The sequence below is a fragment of the Rhipicephalus microplus genome, chromosome 1, assembly GCF_043290135.1.
Source record: "Rhipicephalus microplus isolate Deutch F79 chromosome 1, USDA_Rmic, whole genome shotgun sequence".
Taxonomy (NCBI): domain Eukaryota; kingdom Metazoa; phylum Arthropoda; class Arachnida; order Ixodida; family Ixodidae; genus Rhipicephalus; species Rhipicephalus microplus.
In genome coordinates, this window is record NC_134700.1 from 64,214,653 (window position 1) to 64,228,819 (window position 14,167).

At 47.6% G+C, this 14,167-nt stretch overlaps 1 protein-coding gene across 2 annotated transcripts in view; it reads right to left on the minus strand.

Annotated features, from left to right (window-relative positions):
- LOC119177993 (lipase 3) overlaps positions 1–14,167 on the minus strand; it is a 293,263-nt gene that overhangs the window by 126,699 nt on the left and 152,397 nt on the right. For both annotated transcript variants that reach the window (XM_075870167.1, XM_075870165.1), the window contains exon 5: positions 3,708–3,803. In XM_075870167.1, coding sequence (XP_075726282.1) covers positions 3,708–3,803 — 96 coding nt within the window. The remainder of the gene's footprint in view (positions 1–3,707; positions 3,804–14,167) is intronic.

A 14,167-nucleotide genomic window follows, 5' to 3' on the forward strand; every position in this document is an offset into this window, starting at 1 on the left:
AAAAAATTTGAAAATAAAATAATAAAAGTTTTCTAGCCAGACTGAGAATTGAACACAGACACTTGGCATGGTAAGCAGCCATTGTACCATGGATCCACGCTATATTGCAAAACAGCTGCTGGAAAAAAGCTACATGTGCCTCACGTATTTTAATATCACGTTGCGGAAGCAGTCTCCTTAACCCATGCAGTACTTTGTAATAAAAGGGTAAAATAGCGCCAGGTTTCGAAATAGGGTAGTAGCAATAGAGTGTCTTTTGAATACCTACTGATCGCAAACCACTCGGGCATAATGGTCATCATCATAAGCAGCGAAAGCACCAACAAAGTGAAAAGCTGTGACAGGCTCACTTGTTGCTCTAAGGGGTGGTGACACTAAACTTTTGGAATGCGTGTTTTTTGCTGCAAGCGTTTTCTTCAGCTCCAGGAAGCATGATACACGCACCAAGATTCCTGTATTTTCGGTAATTAGTTTAATATTGGTCTACCTATGTGGACCATTTTCGGTTTCGGTTTTGCGGCCCCCAGTTAGGAAGTGACGTCGATGCATAGGTGGCTTTGCCACGTGACCACACGAAGCTGTGACGCACATCATTCTGAGTTTCGTGTGCTCTCACACGCACGTGTCACACAACCGCCAGCAAAACAAACGCGCTGACAGTCGCCATGGCCAGCTGCAGTAGCATCCAGGCAGTGGCAAGGCAAAAGGCAGCCAGAAGGAAACAAAGCATTTATATTTACAGCGTATGTGCAGAACGTGGACAAGGAAGCCGCCTGACGCTAGATGCGCCGGCCTTTTATAGGAGCTGATACGCTAAAGGAGCGCGCGGCAGCCCCGCTGTTGGACGCGCGCGGCGTCTCTGACGGACAAGGACGCGTCGAGCGTCTCTTCAAAAGCACCCAGTGTCCTTGCCGGATGCGCAGTTTCTCTGCAAGGGACGCCAACACACTCGTCATGACAGATATGGTGTGACGTCAGGACAACTGCCGTTGCTTCTCCTATTCTGAAACGTCAGTGTTGCTGCGCAAGCAATGGGTCTAGATCGTAAGAGTGCGCATCCAGCTGCACTTTTAAAGGTGAAGAAAAAAAATTGACAGATCCCACGTACACTGGGGTCGATGATATGCGAAGCAAGAGTGAAAAATGTTGATATTTCACTTTAATATCAGCACAACATTACGAGATGGAGGTAAATGAGGCCGTACATCACTTTCACGTCATAATTATCATACTTGGATGTGTCGTTTCCCTTCGTCATCTATTCACTTTACGTGATACCAAATTTAGCTTATGTGGAGCTAGCGAAACGGCTGCGAGCAGCTATAAGCGTGGTATGTTGTCATATTCTTACATAACACGCGTGTCATGGTAATGATGTTTGCAACAGTCATATATTTCGACATCCATTCACGCCACGTAACACCAAATTTTGCATATGTGAAGCAAGCAAAGCTGCCGCTAGTGCATCATGAAGGGCTCAATATACTCCAATGGAGCGTTGACGCGCACGCAGGCTGGGCACAGGGACACTACGTTAGGAAAATGCGGCCACTCTATAGCCTGACGCCAGGCACGACCAGCGTCCATCGGCGCGGCCCGATAGCAAACAGCGCGAAATGCGACATGATGCATTTCGCGCCGATGCCATAGAGTAACATTACTTTATACCGATGCGTTACCCAGACAACACTGAGTCTCCCTCTTTTCGAGACGGAGGGACAAAGGACACACTGAAACGCGCATGCGTCAAAGCATCGCAGCGCGGCGCGCACCTACGAGTATATGGCAGGACTGGCGCCTGGCGTGGCAACCCTGGCGTGACGCGACGAAATGAACGCCGGCGAGCATGCGCACCACGTCATGTCGAAATGTATTGACGCCTTGATGGTGGCATGTATTTATGTTCTTGCGTGACACGCAACTCATGATTGTTATGTTTGCACCAGTCACATACCTTCGTCTTCCATTGGCATGTGAAGCTAGCGAAACGGTCGCGAGCGCATCAAGGGTGTGACTTGTAGTCATGTTCTTACAGGAGACGCAAGTCATGATTACCATGTTTGGATGTGGCATTTACCTATGTCGTCCGTTCGCGTCGCGTAATACCGAGTATGGTGCATGTGAAGCTGGCGAAACGGCTGCGAGCGCATCATGAGTGTAGCATGGAGTCATGTTGTTACATGACACGCATCTCATGTTTATCATGTTGGCAAAATTATCATGCCTTCGTCATCCATTCACGTCCAGTAATACCAAATTTGGTATAAGTGAACCTAGCGAAACGGCCACCAGCGCATCATGAGCGTGGCATGTAGTCATGTTGTTACATGGCATGCTTCTTATGCGTATCATGTTTGCACCAGTCACATACCTTCGTCATCCATTCACGTATCGTAATACAAAATTTGGTATATGTGACGCTAGCGAAACGGTCGCGAGCACACCATGAGCGTGGCAAGTAGTCATGTTGTTACATGATACGCATGTCATCACTTTCATATTAGGGTATTTCACTTGTGTATGCCATGCAATCATGCCATACCATACCAGTTTGGCAACATGCCATGTACACGAAACCACCGCAAGAGCTTCAGGACCATGAAATGCAAATCATGACATTCATGACATACAAGTCACGATTTTCATGTTATGACTAGTTAATTGTGTTCTTCATACAGTGATGTTAAGCCATACCAAGTTTGGTATTGATATCATTATCGACACGGCCAGGAAAGCTAAAAGTCGTAGGCGGCTAGATAGATAGATAGATAGATAGATAGATAGATAGATAGATAGATAGATAGATAGATAGATAGATAGATAGATAGATAGATAGATAGATAGATAGATAGATAGATAGATAGATAGATAGATAGATAGATAGATAGATAGATAGATAGATAGATAGATAGATAGATAGATAGATAGATAGATAGATAGATAGATAGATAGATAGATAGATAGATAGATAGATAGATAGATAGATAGATAGATAGATAGATAGATAGATAGATAGATAGATAGATAGATAGATAGATAGATAGATAGATAGATAGATAGATAGATAGATAGATAGATAGATAGATAGATAGATAGATAGATAGATAGATAGATAGATAGATAGATAGATAGATACGCTCAAAGTCACCGAAGTTCGCTAAGAAATGCTTCGCATTTATCATATTCTACGCGTTTGTTTTGTCCGACCTTTCGTGTGGAGATTCCTCGCATACAGAGCGAACCCACAACGGTTTTAGGATAGCCTAGAAATTTCGTTACACCACCGCTTTAAGGTCGCGTTGCCGGGCCTTCACTGATTCCCAGCAGGACACATTATGACGATAATTTGGAGCACGTGAAAACCCATATTCAGAAGAGCATTTGCTGGCACATAACAACCACATGCCGTTGATATTCCAGGACACTTCTACACGGATAATGGTAAGCGGCTAGCTGTTTATCTCCTTACGGCGTGGCTGAGGCATGCACCGAAGCGATGCTAGCAATTGAGAAGGCGATACCCATGACGCCATATTATGCTATTGCGTTATATTCTAGGCAAAGCTCAATCGTCTTCTTTTTTCTAAGTATGAACAGGCTGAGCACGCTGTCTGTGACGTTCGGCACGGAAAGACCCAAGAGGCAGTCAAGCTTTAATTGTAACAATAGATCAAGTCAATAAACAAATAAGTGGATTTTATACGTACCAATGGTGCTTCGGCATAAGGTGAAAACGCAGCTAACGGCGGTACTTTTAGGTGTCCCAACTTGTAGAACGGTGCCAACCCAGCGAAAGCTTTGATCTGAAAAATGAACCTTAGTCATCATGCTGGCCACAAGCTATAATAGCTTCGGCTCAAAATGTCCTTTCAGCTTACCATGCAGAATCCTCATGTCATTGTTGTCTCAGAATCAGCGACGTACTCATAACACTGCCACGCGCATTTCTTATTTTCACCTATTTTTTATTTGATTTTGTCCCACACAGTCTGTCAGCAATGCTCAACGCAAACTGACCCTCGCTGTTCGAGAAGGTTTGCGATCATTGTAGATTGTTCTCTTCAGATAGCGTGCAAGACGCGAACACTCATGCTTATTCTGCAGCTTGCTCTAGAACTTACTCGAGCTGAATCTTAGTTTAACGGCCAACGCGAACGCCATCGTTCACTCTGCTTGAAGCGGCCGAGTAACAGATCTCGTCCGTCTGTGCACTTTGGAACAACTCAATGCAATTAATACAGAAAAAGAGCCATTTACGACAGGACAAAAGCGAAGAACAATGAACATGTGAAGCAATATGCCTGTGGTCTTTCCTTCAGGCTCCCAAGGTGATCCCCAGGTTACGGTACTCAAGTGATGACCCGCAGGTCACGGGATCGAATCCTGGCCACCGCAGCCGCATTGTGATGGCGGTGTAATGCTAGAGTCTCATGCAGTTGGATTTTTGAGCACACTAAACAACCCCTAAAGGTGAAAATTTCTCATGTTCTGCACCATACTGTTTCATACTTATATCGTTGTTCCGGGAAGCAAAGACCCAACAATCTTCATATGTCCACTTCGCAGCATAATGCAGATCAAAGATTATATAGCCCTTGTGTCATTAAATGTACATCGTTATACTTTCAAATTTATTGCATAAATGTCTCTCCAGCGTGAATGCATTACCTTTATCATTGGAAGCATCTTCACGCATATCACCCTGCTTACGTAATCCATATCGCATTAAACGCATAAGTGGATCAACTGACGCTTTCAAATCATCAGCACTTCCCCGTGCTATTGTTCATGGTCTTCTCGACAGTATGGCATCTGACATTAACCGTCAAGCATTTCTTGATGAGTTGCATAAGCATTTTTCAAAATAGCATCATGCCGTCACCATCATTTTTCGTATAACTGTCAGTTCAAGCGCACGAATAAACAGAAAGAAAGAGAGGACAAGGAAGAGGACCATGCATATCCAACTAGCCCAACTTTCGATTCTGTTGCAAATCATTGTTCGATTCGCGAAGTCTTCGTGCGTTTTTTTTTGTGCTGCGTGTGTGCGTGATAACGATCATTTTGTCATGAAAGTGCTAGCTTTCTGTCTGAAATTGCTTTTTATTCTCTCTTTGTCTTTCTCCCTATATATATATATATATATATATATATATATATATATATATATATATATATATATATATATATATATATATATATATAGGTATGGGATATGGCACAACGGGAGCGTTGTGAACAAGGATAAATATATTTATTTCCCAACAGTTTCGGGAGGGGTCCTCCCTTCATCAGGGGATGAGTTATACTGACATGAATTTCCAAACTTCGTTGCTGCCGCGTCCCTCTCGCCTTGAAACATGTTTGCGAGAGTGAGAGGGAAATAGAAAAAAGGGGGGGAGAAAAAAAGAAAAAGAAAGAAAAGAAAGAAAGTGAAAAAAGAGGAAGAACCACTGTCAACACTGAGAACGAAACCAACTGTCCGTGTACGTCCACATACGTTTCTTATCACGTGCTGTTCAGTTCTCGACGTGTGTCGGGCCACCCAAGATTGTCGCCGCGGTGCCGGGAGGGTCCGTGACGGCGTGCGTAAAGAAAGGGTTTCCCCGTAATGGGTCGGTCGGCATGCGGCGTGCGTAAAGGAAGGGTCTCCCGTTAATGGGTCGGTCGGCTCTTTTTACCTTTAATCTTCGTCCGTTTTCCTTCAATGGTCATCAAGTGGTCAGTGTTGACAGTGGTTCTTCCTCTTTTTTACTTTCTTTCTTTTCTTTCTTTTTATTTTTTTCTCCCCCCCTTTTTTTCCAGTTCCCTCTCACTCTCGCAAACATGCTTCAAGGCGAGAGGGACGCGGCAGCAACGAAGTTTGGAAATTCGTGTCAGTATAACTCATCCCCTGATAAAGGGAGGACCCCTCCCGAAACTGTTGGGAAATAAATATATTTATCCTTGTTGACAACGCTCCCGTTGTGCCATATCCCATACCTTCACAAAGACTAACTGGCCCATTGATATATATATATATATATATATATATATATATATATATATATATATATATATATATATATATTGTAGTGACAAATACGGGCTCTAAAAACGACGAAGAAGACGTTTGTTGCAGCGAAGGCTCGTGCTGCTGCAGCTGCTGCTGAAACCGCTGGTTGCTGTCTCGGTGCTGTTAGGCCCTATAAACGATTGCTCCACCCCGGCGTGCGTCTAACAGTATTCTTACATTTGGTGGAGAGTGCTGGTTGTCTCAAACTGGAACTCCGTTCCCGGACTCTACCTCAGCTCCTCGCCTAGCCAATGCCTGACAACATGACCGAGCCCCCTGCAGTGATAATCCCATCTGTCACCTGTTCCGGAATGCCACGACAGCGATATCCAGTGGTTTTCAACGCGACCGATGACCAAGACGCCGTAGACTGGCTGTCGCAGTATGAAGCGGTAAGCGCCCACAATAAGTGGGATGACACAGATAAGCTCGCTTACCTCAATTTCTATCTCGCGGGTGTGGTAGAACTGTGGTTTAACAACCACAAAGCGGAAATATTCTCTTGGTCAACCTTCAAGACGCACTTCGCAGAAGTCTTTGGCCGACCCGCTGTTCGCAAGCTCCGCGCCGAACAGCGCCTGCGCTGCCGCGCACAGTGCTCAGACGAGACCTTTACCTCATATATTGAGGATGTTCTGGACCTCTGCCGTCGTATCGATTCCGACATGTGTGACACTGACAAAATACGGCACATCATGAAAGGTATTGAGGACGACGCCTTTCACATGCTCGTTGCGAAAAACCCGCAAACCGTCACCCAACTTATTCAGCACTGTCAGAGTTTCGACGAGCTGCGGAGAGAGCAGATTTCTACTCGACGTCAAACCTCGACATGACCTCTACATCTGGGTTAACCACTGGCGCTCTTTCCTCCGAACAAACCACGTTAATGCAGCAAATCCAGCAGTTTATCCGAGAAGAAGTTTCGCGCTAATTGTCTCTTGTGCCGTACGTCCCGACCAGTGCGCACACGCTGATCCCAACGCTCCGCAAGGGAATCGAAGAGCAAGTTTCTGACGCCCTGTTTCCCACATACAATCCTCCGCCTATCTCCGCCCCTCTCACTTACGCTGAGGCCGCCAGACGATCGCCGCCGTCGCTACCAACCGTCACGGATCTTGCTAAACAGCCCCGTCCCCTCTACGCAGCAAGTCCACCTACCCGTCGCCACCCACCTCCTGTTCGCCACCCCACACCACCATCAACAAACCCTTGGCGCACTCCAGACAACAGGCCAAGTTGCTATTTCTGCCAGCTTCTTGGTCATGTAGCACGCTACTGCCGTCTTCGGGATTACAACCTAACAGCTGGTGAGGCGACTTACGACTCCTATCGTCCAGAGCCACCACAACCGTCTTCGTCCCCCCCCCCCCCACGTCGGATCAGTCGCCGCCACGTCGACGCGGCTTCGACAGAAATCGGTCGCCCTCACCACGGCACCGCTCTATTTCTCCGATGCTTCCTACATCACCACCCACCCAAACGGAAAACTGACCATTGCAGTTCCCGAGGCAAGAGCTGCGCACATATCCAAACCTTCAAGGCCTCCGGTTTTACCTGCCAATGAAATAACTGTGCAAATTTATGGTGTACCTACGAAAGCGCTCGTTGATGCTGGTGCTGCCGTGTCTGTGCTAAGTGTTGAACTGTGCCGCAAGTTGAAGAAGCTTACGCTGCCGCTTTCCGATGTCTCTCTCCGCACGGCCACTGCGCATCACATCCAACCTTCTGCGGTGTGCGCAGCTCAACTGGTCATCCAAAATATTTTGTATGTAGTCGAATTCATTGTGTTTTCCCCCTGTTCACACGATATCATCTTAGGCTGGGACTTCCTTTGCGCTCATCATGCCGTCCTTCACTGTGCGCGTGCAGAACTAGAGTTGTCGACGATGTGTGAACTGCCCCTGTGTGAAGCGCCAACGTCTGAATGACCTTCTTTCAAGCCGCTATATTCCCGAGTCACCGTAGCCGCGGACACTCACATCCCTCCTCTATCCTGTGTTCATGTGGCACTCTTCTGCGACGACGCACCCTCTGTGACCGCCCTCTTTATTCCTTCCGACACCTTCGGCTCTCGCAAAAGCAAAGCTTCCTTCTCCGATTCGCAGTTGTCACCGTAGAAAACTCACGTGGCTCCTGTATATAACGAACTCGCTTCCTTCCCCGGCCATATTATTTCGCGGTGCACTCCTCGGTCACCTTGAGTAAATCGATTCTGGTTCATCCAGTCAACTACCTGATGACTTGTCATTATCTCACTTAAACACCATCACCTCTGATACCACTCCCACATCATCTCCGGAGGTTTTTTCCCCATCGATTGACACTAAACTTCCCGCTGCTCAGCGCACCCAACTCCTGGCTTTACTCAATCGCTTCAGATCTGATTTGACCATAGCTAACCTTCTTGGGGTCGCACGTCTGCCATCGTTCACAAAATCGACACCGGTAGCCATGCACCTTTGCGCCAGCACCCCTATCGAGTTTCTCACGCTGAACGCCGTGTCATTGATGATAAGTGAACAATATACTTCGACGTTGTGTAATGAAACCTTCAAACAGTCCTTGGGCCTCTCCGGTTGTACTGGTGAAAAAAAGGATGGCGGCATCAGATTTTGCGTTGATTACAGGCGTCTTAACAAGATCACCAGAAAAGATGTTTATCCGCTGCCCATAATAGATAACACCCTCGGCTGCCTTCAAGGAGTAGAGTTCTTTTCTTCCTTAGATCTTCGATCCGGCTACTGGCAGGTCCCTATGAATGAAGCCGACCGCTCCAAGACTGCATTTGCAACGCCTGACGGATTGTACGAGTTTAACGTCATGCCATTCGGCCTCTGTAATGCGCCTGCCACCATCTAGCGTCTCATGGACAACGTCTTTAGAGGCTTTAAATGGAACACATGCCTGTGCTATTTGGATGACGTCGTCGTTTTCTCGAAGAACTTCAACTCCCACCTCAGCCGCCTCGCAAGCGTCCTGGCTTGTCTTTCGGAGCCTGGACTGCAGCTGAATTTGAAGAAATGCCACTTAGCTACCCGCCAGCTTACCATCTTAGGGCATGTTGTTAGCAAACACGGTGTCTGTCCTGATCCAGCCAAGCTTCGTGCTGCCGCCGACTTTCCCAGGCCGGCTACACTAAAAGAACTGCGCAGCTTTATTGGGCTCTGCTCATATTTTCGCCGTTTTGTGCGCAATTTTGCCACCATAATCGCACCCCTGACGCAGCTACTTGCCGACAACCAAGACCTCTCGGCGTGGTCCCCAGCATGCGACGAAGCATTCGCGTCTTTGTGCCATCTTGTGACATCACAACCTATCCTACGCGACTTTGATCCAGACGCTCCAACCGAAATCCATACGGACGCTAGTGGAGTTGGCCTCGGCGCTATTCTTGCTCAGCGTAAATCTGGCTTTGATGAGTATGTTGTATGCTACGCTAGTCGCACCCTCACTAAAGCGGAAAAGAACTATTCAGTCACCGAAAAACAATGCCTTGCCATTGTTTCGGCAATCACAAAATTCCGACCTTACGTATATGGCCGCCCATTTGACGTCGTGACTGATCGCCAAACATTGTGTTGGTTGTCGTCATTAAAAGACCCATCTACTCGCCTAGCTCGCTGGGCACTACGTCTCCAAGATTACGATGTTCGTGTCATTTCTTGGTCAGGCCGCAAGCATTCGGACGCCGACGCTCTTTCTCGCTCGCCACTTCCCCACTATTATGTTGCAGCATCTGTTTCCAGCTGCAAATTTTCTTCACTTGAACAGGCCGACATGTCCGCTGAGCAACGCCAGGATCCATGAATAGCGTCTCTCTTGGAGTACCTGTCTCAGACTTCTCCACGTACCGAGAACCATTTACTTCGACGAACTGCTCGCCATTTTACCATCCGTGACCGTCTTCTGTACCGGCGAAACTACCTATTTGATGGCCGCAAATGGTTGCTGGTAATACCTCGCCACCTACGTTCAGATGTCTGTGCCTCTTTTCACGCGAATCCGCAATGCGCCCACGCAGGTGTAGTGAAGATGTATGCTCGCCTACGAATTCAATATTACTGGCACGAATGTACCGCTTTGTTAGGCAGTACGTCCGTTCATGTTCTATGTGCCAACGTCGGAAGAGTTCCACTCGCACAACCACAGGGCCACTCCAGCCACTGCCTTGTCCTTCTCGGCCTTTCAGCCGCATCGGAATCGACTTCTACAGTCCCCTATCAAACACACCAAATGAAAACAACTGGGTCATCGTAGCCGTGGACCAGCTTACGCGCTACGCCGAAACTTCGGCGCTTCCCGAGGCCCCTGTGCTTGAAGTCAGCCTGTTCATTCTGCACAACGTCGTCCTTTGGCATGGTGCAACCCACGAGCTTCTCAGTGACCGTGGGCGTTCCTTCTTGTCGGAAGCTGTAGAAGCCCTCCTACGCGAATGCAACAACGTGCACCAAATAACGACCACATACCACCCCCAAACCAACGAAATGACTGAGCGATTTAATCGCACGTTGGGTGACATGCTCTCTATGTATTTTTCTGATGACCATACGAACTTGGACCGCATACTGTCATTCGTTACTTACGCTTGCAATGGCGCAATTCAATCGACAACTGGATTCTCCCCATTCTTCATTCTTTATGGTCGGGAACCTTCATCGTTCTTGGACACTATCTTTCTGTACCACCCAGACCCTTCAGAATCGACAACATTGCCTGGTCGAAGCCGCCACATATGCCGAAGAATGTCGGCAGCTAGCAGGTTCGCTAACTACGTACGATCAGGCTCGCCAGAAACACTCGCATGACCGACGCTCACCCCCTGCGTCATACGTGCCTGGGACAATCGTGTGGCTCCGCGTGCCATCGTCTGCCCCAGGCCTTTGCTCAAAGTTCATACCCAAGTATGACGGTCCGTACCGGATCCTGTGCCAGACTTCCCCAGTCAACTACATAGTTGAACCTATTCAGCCACCTACAGATCAACGGCGCCGTCGGCGCGAGGTTGTGCACGTCGAGTGTCTAAAACTTCACTACGACCCACCAGTCCTGTCTGTGCCATAGGTCACCAGGATGGCTCCTTTCGCACCAGGGAGTCAATGTAGTGACAAATACGGGCTCTAAAAACGACGAAGAAGACGTTTGTTGTGGCGGAGGCTCGTGCTGCTGCAGCTGCTGCTGAAACCGCTGGTTGCTGTCTCGGTTCTGTTAGGCCCAATAAACGGTTGCTCCATCCCGGCATGCGTCTAACAGTATTCTTACAATATATATATATATATATATATATATATATATATATATATATATATATATATATCCTTAGAAAATCTGGGATGCTCACGAAGTGGGCGTAATTTTAACAAAACAATCTACAGTACTTCTGAACCGTTTAGTTAGAACAGTGAGACGCAGTTTACGCTAAGCACTGCAGACAGGCTTTGTGGGCGAAAACCAAATGCAACCAAGTGCATTAAGAAACACGCGTGGCAATGTATATGCGTGCGTGTGTGGGGGGGTGTAACTGCTGCAAACATTCGCAATAAATTTCCCGTGCTCACAAAGAATTCCACTGGTTATCAGCGGACATCCTCTTTTTATGCATATATTGCCTATCCTTCCTATGGCCCACTGAGAATTTTCAAAATTGGTTCACTTATTCAATGCATATGTTCTGTGCAACCACCGAAATAACTGTAATGATGTTCATCCATGTTGCTGTAGAAACTCGTAGATTTACGTGAATTAAAAAATAGAAAATACTTTATAAAGTTATTACCAAAAAATAAAATTTCAACATGCACAATACCACCGAGGCAGCGCATTGCTGTGTGATAATTTTTCAACTTTTCTTTTCTTGGCCTTGGCTCGACTCCACAACAACATCCATCCAGCATATTGGCTCTCCATCAAGGCCGCCTGCAGGTTGACATTGCTGAAGATTTCTGCGTGAGGATTGCGGGCAATGTGGTTACCATGAGTGACGAAGTTCTCGGGGATGTTCCCGTAGCAGGAGTTTCTGAACTCAATACGCTTTTCTCACTCGAGGAACTGGATGCAGCTCTAGCCACCTGCAGACGTTCATCGTCACCTGGGCCGGACGGTATTACATACGCTGCTTTATGCCATCTTGGAAGACGCGGCCGAGATCAGCTACTAAAATGCTACAACCAGTCATGGAACGATGGCGTAGTTCCAGAAAGGTGGAAATCCAGCCGCTTGGTACCAATCCTCAAATCTGGAAAGTCGCCGCTTGATCTGGCGTCATATCGACCCATCGCGCTATCCAGCTGCGTGGAGAAAATAATGGAAAGAATGGTTCTGACCCACCTCGAGTGGTACCTTGAACGCTATAATATATACCCAGAGGCCATGGCTGGTTTTCGAAGAGGCCGCTCTTCTATTGATAATGTCATCGACCTCGTAACCTCTGTGCAATAACAGAAATACCTCAAGCGCATCTCGGTTGCAATGTTCCTCGATGTGAAAGGTGCATATGACAACGTAACGCACGATGTCATCCTAGATTCCTTGGCGAACATTGGAATCAGTGGAGAAATGTTTCGATGGATTCGTAGCTACCTACAGAGGATATCCTTCTTCGTGCTCACTGCGGAAGGCCGCACCGTTGATCATTACACCGCTCGTGGCGTTCCACAAGGTGGGGTTCTCAGCCCTACGCTGTTTAACCTCGCGATCATTGGCCTTGTACAAAGCCTACCTCGATCAGTCAATATCTCTACATACGCTGATGATATATGTATCTGGGCTTCAGCAGTGACACGACTCCAGGTACGCGCACGGCTCCAGAAAGCAGCGAGAATAACGTCGACGTACCTCCATGCTCGAGACCTCATAATTTCCACCGAGAAGTGCGCCTTAGTCCCTTTTACCCGCAAGCCCATGATCTGTTATCCTGTTTCTATCGACAACGTGAACTTTTCGTATATGAGACGTCACCGATTCCTGGGCGTCACTATCGACAGAGATCTCTCGTGGAGTGCTCACATTTCGCGCTTGAAGAAGAAGCTCAGCTCTATCACACACGTGATGAGATTTCTCGCTGGTAAAACTTGGGGCACATCAGTGTCATCTATGCTTCAGCTGTACAGAGCGCTCTTCTTGGGATATTTGCGGTATAGCACGCCCGTGCTTTCCAACGCCGGAAAAACTAACATCGGGGTCCTGCAAAGCATTCAAGGCCAAGTGCTCCGCACTTGCTTGGGGCTACCTCGGTTCGCCAGTACTTTGGCAACAATTGGTATTGCTAAAGACCATCCGATCACGACATACATAACTGTCGACACACTCCGGACACATATCCGTCACATATCCAGAGTGCCTAACCACCACCTTGCTAGCTTGCCACTATAAAGACCAAAGGCAGCGTTTTCCAAAGTTGTTGCGGCTAACCAGAGTTCCATCTCGTGGAGATTCTCGCCTGCAACCATACCACTATCTCCAGAGTGGTGCATGAAAAGACCGACTGTGCACCTTGAAGTGCCGGGGATATCTAAAAAGGCAAGCCTGTCATCTGCAGCCCTCAAGCAGATCTCACTGGACCTCTTGCATTTGTCGTATGCTAACCGAATTCATGTTTACACGGACGGTTCGGTCTCGGGAAGTTCGACAGGTGCCTTTGTCATACCATCTCGATCAATCACCGACAACTTCAAGACATCACACGTCACGACATCTACGGGATCCAAGCTCGCCGCTCTTCAAGCCGCTGTGGAGTTTGTTACGCAAGAATCCCCTAGTAGATGGGCCATTTTCTGCGACTTCAAGGCAGCCCTTCAATACGTGCGAAGTTTACGACGTGGAAACTACCACCAGATGGTGTATCGTATTAATGAAATTTGTCATCGCGCTGCTGATCAAGGGCATGACATTATTTTACAATGGTTGCCGGGCCACTGTGGCATCAGTGGTAACCACCTCGCCGACGACGCTGCCCGATGTGCCCACGATGGAGCGCCCCCATTGTTAATACCCTTGTCAAGAGTAGACGCAGCTAGAGAACTTCGTCACATTGCGCATATGCCACGCTTGCGCACTGGAATTCTCCACTTAACTCCAATCATCACCCTACGAATCTTAAGTCATTACGTCAGA